The 3,765-nt window shown below is 36.1% G+C and overlaps 1 protein-coding gene across 1 annotated transcript; it reads left to right on the top strand.

Moving 5' to 3' along the window:
• The first annotated feature begins 300 nt into the window (after window positions 1-300).
• On the top strand, window positions 301-3,538 carry LOC107695612 (vesicle transport protein USE1-like). Its single transcript, XM_016495615.1, has 6 exons — window positions 301-482; window positions 777-826; window positions 1,041-1,119; window positions 1,216-1,333; window positions 2,236-2,255; window positions 2,402-3,538. Exons 1-6 carry the CDS (start codon window positions 381-383, stop codon window positions 2,582-2,584), a joined length of 552 nt encoding a protein of 183 aa, XP_016351101.1. The 5' UTR covers window positions 301-380; the 3' UTR covers window positions 2,585-3,538.
• The last annotated feature ends 227 nt before the right edge of the window (window positions 3,539-3,765 follow it).

The following is a 3,765-nucleotide window of genomic DNA, read 5'->3' as shown; positions in this document are numbered from 1 at the left end:
AATGGTTATAAAAACTGAAACAGAAGTGAAACAAGTAGTAGGAAAGAGGAGAAATAAAAAGCGATACTTATTAACTATAGAAACTATGTTTTTTTTAGTAAAACCATGGTTAATTTTTTTTAAAGGAAGAGATATTGCATCATCACGGGGGACGTTTAATTAGCTTTTTTTTTCTCAGATTGCATTACCTATTTTTAAGCGATGGATATGAACGTAAGTTACAAGTACACGTGTTTTGTATGTTTGTTTTTAAATGTATAATACATTCGCAATAAGTTATTACCAACCGCTCCTGCGCAACCAACAGGACTCTTCAGTTGTCGCTCTGTTCCGTCTTGTTGTGTGTAAGACTCGCGCGACTTCCGCTTTGAGCGTCAAATATGGCCACGTCCAGACTAGAGATCAATTTTATCAGGTTATTATCGCGCTGTGAATCTCTGGCTTCAGAGAAAAGAAATGAGACAGAATGGAGACTAGAGAAGGTAATTCATAACAACTCTGCATTTCCGTGTACTTCTGTGCTTTTGAAGTAAATGTTGTATTTTCTGCATGATACAACAAAGCAATATTGCCAACGTCATTTATATATGAATTACGTGTCAAAAACAAGACACGCATTCATATTTATGCCTAATGCGCTAGGATTAATTAGTTAATGTCTTATTTGCTTTCTGTCTTCACTGTGGATATTTGTACATTTTTCAATGTAATATGCTGCTCTCTTATCATTTTTAGCAGAAAATCATATTCAATAGATTTACTTTTGTCTTTTCAAGTACGTTGGTGCTCTTGAGGAGATGCTTGTTGCCCTTAAAAAGAGTCCCAGGTAAGTTTATTTAAGATTACAGGCATTAATGAATCACATATTTTAAGTGTAACATAACCAATTCAACATTTATTGTATGAAAGAGAAATATATTCAAGTCAAAGTGATGTTAAGATGAAAAAATGGCTAGTAGTGTTTCTCCTACAGCTGTGATATAAACAGATATTGATGTAGATGATGAGTCATGATTTAAATCTGATTTATTATATCTCAGCAAACCAACACCGGAAGTACTGACGGACTACAACCGCAAGGTGGACTTCCTCAAGGGTCTCTTAGAGGCAGACAAACTGGTCAGTAATTATGCTATCTGGTCACCACTTGCTCAGTGACAGTAAAATGAGTCATCATTCTATGATTGTAACTAGAAACGCTTTGTTTGTGTCTAGCCGTCTCCAGCAGAGAAGTCTTTGGCCAATCAGTTTCTGGCTCCTGGACGGACGCCTACGATATCCAGCGAGAGAACGCCGGCCAGTAAGACGGTGCACATTCAGAGTAAAGCGCGATGTGAACATTATTACATATTTATATTATATTACCATTGTTGCTGTTATTATTATTATTATTATATTATTATACTTTATTCTAATAATAAAATAGTTATTATTAATATTATTACATACTTATTTTACAGTAATATAGGATTTTTTTTGCATCTAATCTAGCAAAGTGGTCACCAATTATCTGCCTCAAATTAATTATTGCCAGCTCAAAAGAATAAAACATAGTTGGTAGTAATCATTTTAAATAATTAAATTTTTGCAAAGATAATAAACAAAATAAATATTGTGACTTTATATTATCTGTATATATTCTATAAATATATTTAAATTTTTTACTTGCACCAGCTTCATGCCTTTCAATTCCTGATTTTAGGGATTATTTTTAAATCAGCATATTCAACTTGATAAAAAAAACAAACACACAATAATAATATTATTGCATAAATTTATTAATATTTTTGCATATTTTATATATTATATTAATATAATAATATTCTATTGTAATGTAATATTATATTTTAATATTATTAATTATTATTTGATTACTTTTCTGAGTGAAAATCACCACAATAAAGTGCTGCCTAAAAAGAGTGGTTCATAATGTATTATTGATTTATTTGTTGTGTGACCACTAGAGGGCAGCACTATATTAGTGTTGTGTTAGACCAGGGCTGTCCAAACTCGGTCCTGGAGGGCCTGTGTCCTGCAGAGTTTAGCTCCAACCCTAATTAAACACACCTGAACCAGCTAATCAAGCTCTTACTAGGCATAGAAACTTCCAGTCAGGTGTGTTGAGGCAAGTTGGAGCTAAACTCTGCAGGACACCGGCCCTCCAGGACCGAGTTTGGACAGCCCTGGGTTAGACTAAGTATTGAGCTTTCAAACCTAAGTGTGCTGTTACTACAGCAGCATGGCGTTACAAATCAGTATATAAACTAATATACGTTTTTGTTTTTTTTAATGACTTTGTTACCAAACAGTGCCATTAAACTCAAACTTTTGACATACTCTGAATAACTTTGTTAAACTGAATGACAGTGAACACACTGTAAACGCTATTCTTTCTCCTCAGACTCTCACTCAGTCTATGCGTCAGGCCGACATGAACTTCGAGAAGCTGAAGACTGAATCAGAGCGTCTGGAGCAGCACGCCAAGAAATCCGTCAACTGGTTCCTGTGGCTGATGCTAATCGTCGTCTCCTTCACGTTTATCAGCATGATCCTCTTCATAAGACTGTTCCCGCGACTCAGATGATGTTAATCATCATTAGAACCGCTAGATTTAATTGATCTATTACAACAGGTTTACAGACACTAGCTAAGAGTTGTGAATTTGATTGACAGCGTCAATCATTCAGTCAACTTCAGTCATTCCTGCAAAAATGTACTTCACCTGCATGCTGTTGTCGAGGTCATAACGAATTCGCGCCGAATCTCTGTTTAGAACGTCTTAAATGAATCAGTTGTTCGGTTGTTATTAACGGTAAGTATTTGATAACTACAAACTGTTCGTCAGTCATTTAAATAGGCTACGTAATCTGACGACAAACGTTCTTAATTCTAACTGAGACCGATGTTTTCGTCTTTTTAAAGATGCGGGCAAAGTTTCCCCTGAATTGTTTTCATTTCCAACAGGCTCGTATAATATTGCTTCATATAATACATTTTGACACTAATGAGCGTTTTGAGACGATAAAAATGACTGACAGTTTCGTCCAGCTTTATCTGAGTTTCTGTTACTCACTTTCTCACGTACGGTCGCTATAAAAACGGACCGAGCTGTTTTAAGGTCCGGTCGACTTGTCCAGACTCGCCGCGTCGATCAGGAAATGTTCTGGCAAACAGCAGGAAGTATTTTTGCCCGTCGGAAGCACAGATGGATACCGTCTTCTCCACCCAGAGAGTAAATGGCCCATATTTAGCTGCTAACGATCAATTTGTGTTTGTTCCCTGTATAGCACATGGACGGAGAAGCCTATTAAGTATTGCTCAGATATGGTTAACGTGTTTGTCCCACTGCGCAGCTCTATTGATGGATCTTAATGTTGATCTGAAGCGGCCTATGATCGTTTATTTGTCCGTGTGCTTAGTTTGGCTCCTGTAATTCATTCACATGAACAGATAGGCTAGGCTACTCTTCTTTTCTATCAGATGTGTTCGAAGTTAACTATGAAGAAAAAACAGGAGGGTGTAATAAAATAATTGGCAATCCGCCTACTTGTCTATTTTGTTTCAGTCCTTTTTACTAAGAAGTTGCGGTAAAAAGGTGCGGTCATTTGTTCTTGCTCGGCGAATTTTCGCAGACGGAATCCAGTCATTGCACGGAATGAAAAAATAAAGGTAATTGCGAATTTTCACCTCACATTTAGAACTTTTTCTCGCAATTCTAAGTTTATATCATTCGGACTTTTTGATGTGAATTTCAAATGTGAATTC

Source organism: Sinocyclocheilus anshuiensis, unplaced genomic scaffold, assembly GCF_001515605.1.
Source record: "Sinocyclocheilus anshuiensis isolate Anshui unplaced genomic scaffold, SAMN03320099.WGS_v1.1 scaffold706, whole genome shotgun sequence".
NCBI classification, from domain to species: domain Eukaryota; kingdom Metazoa; phylum Chordata; class Actinopteri; order Cypriniformes; family Cyprinidae; genus Sinocyclocheilus; species Sinocyclocheilus anshuiensis.
Note: the sequence above shows the minus strand (reverse complement) of the source record. Positions and strands in the feature narration are given on the sequence as shown.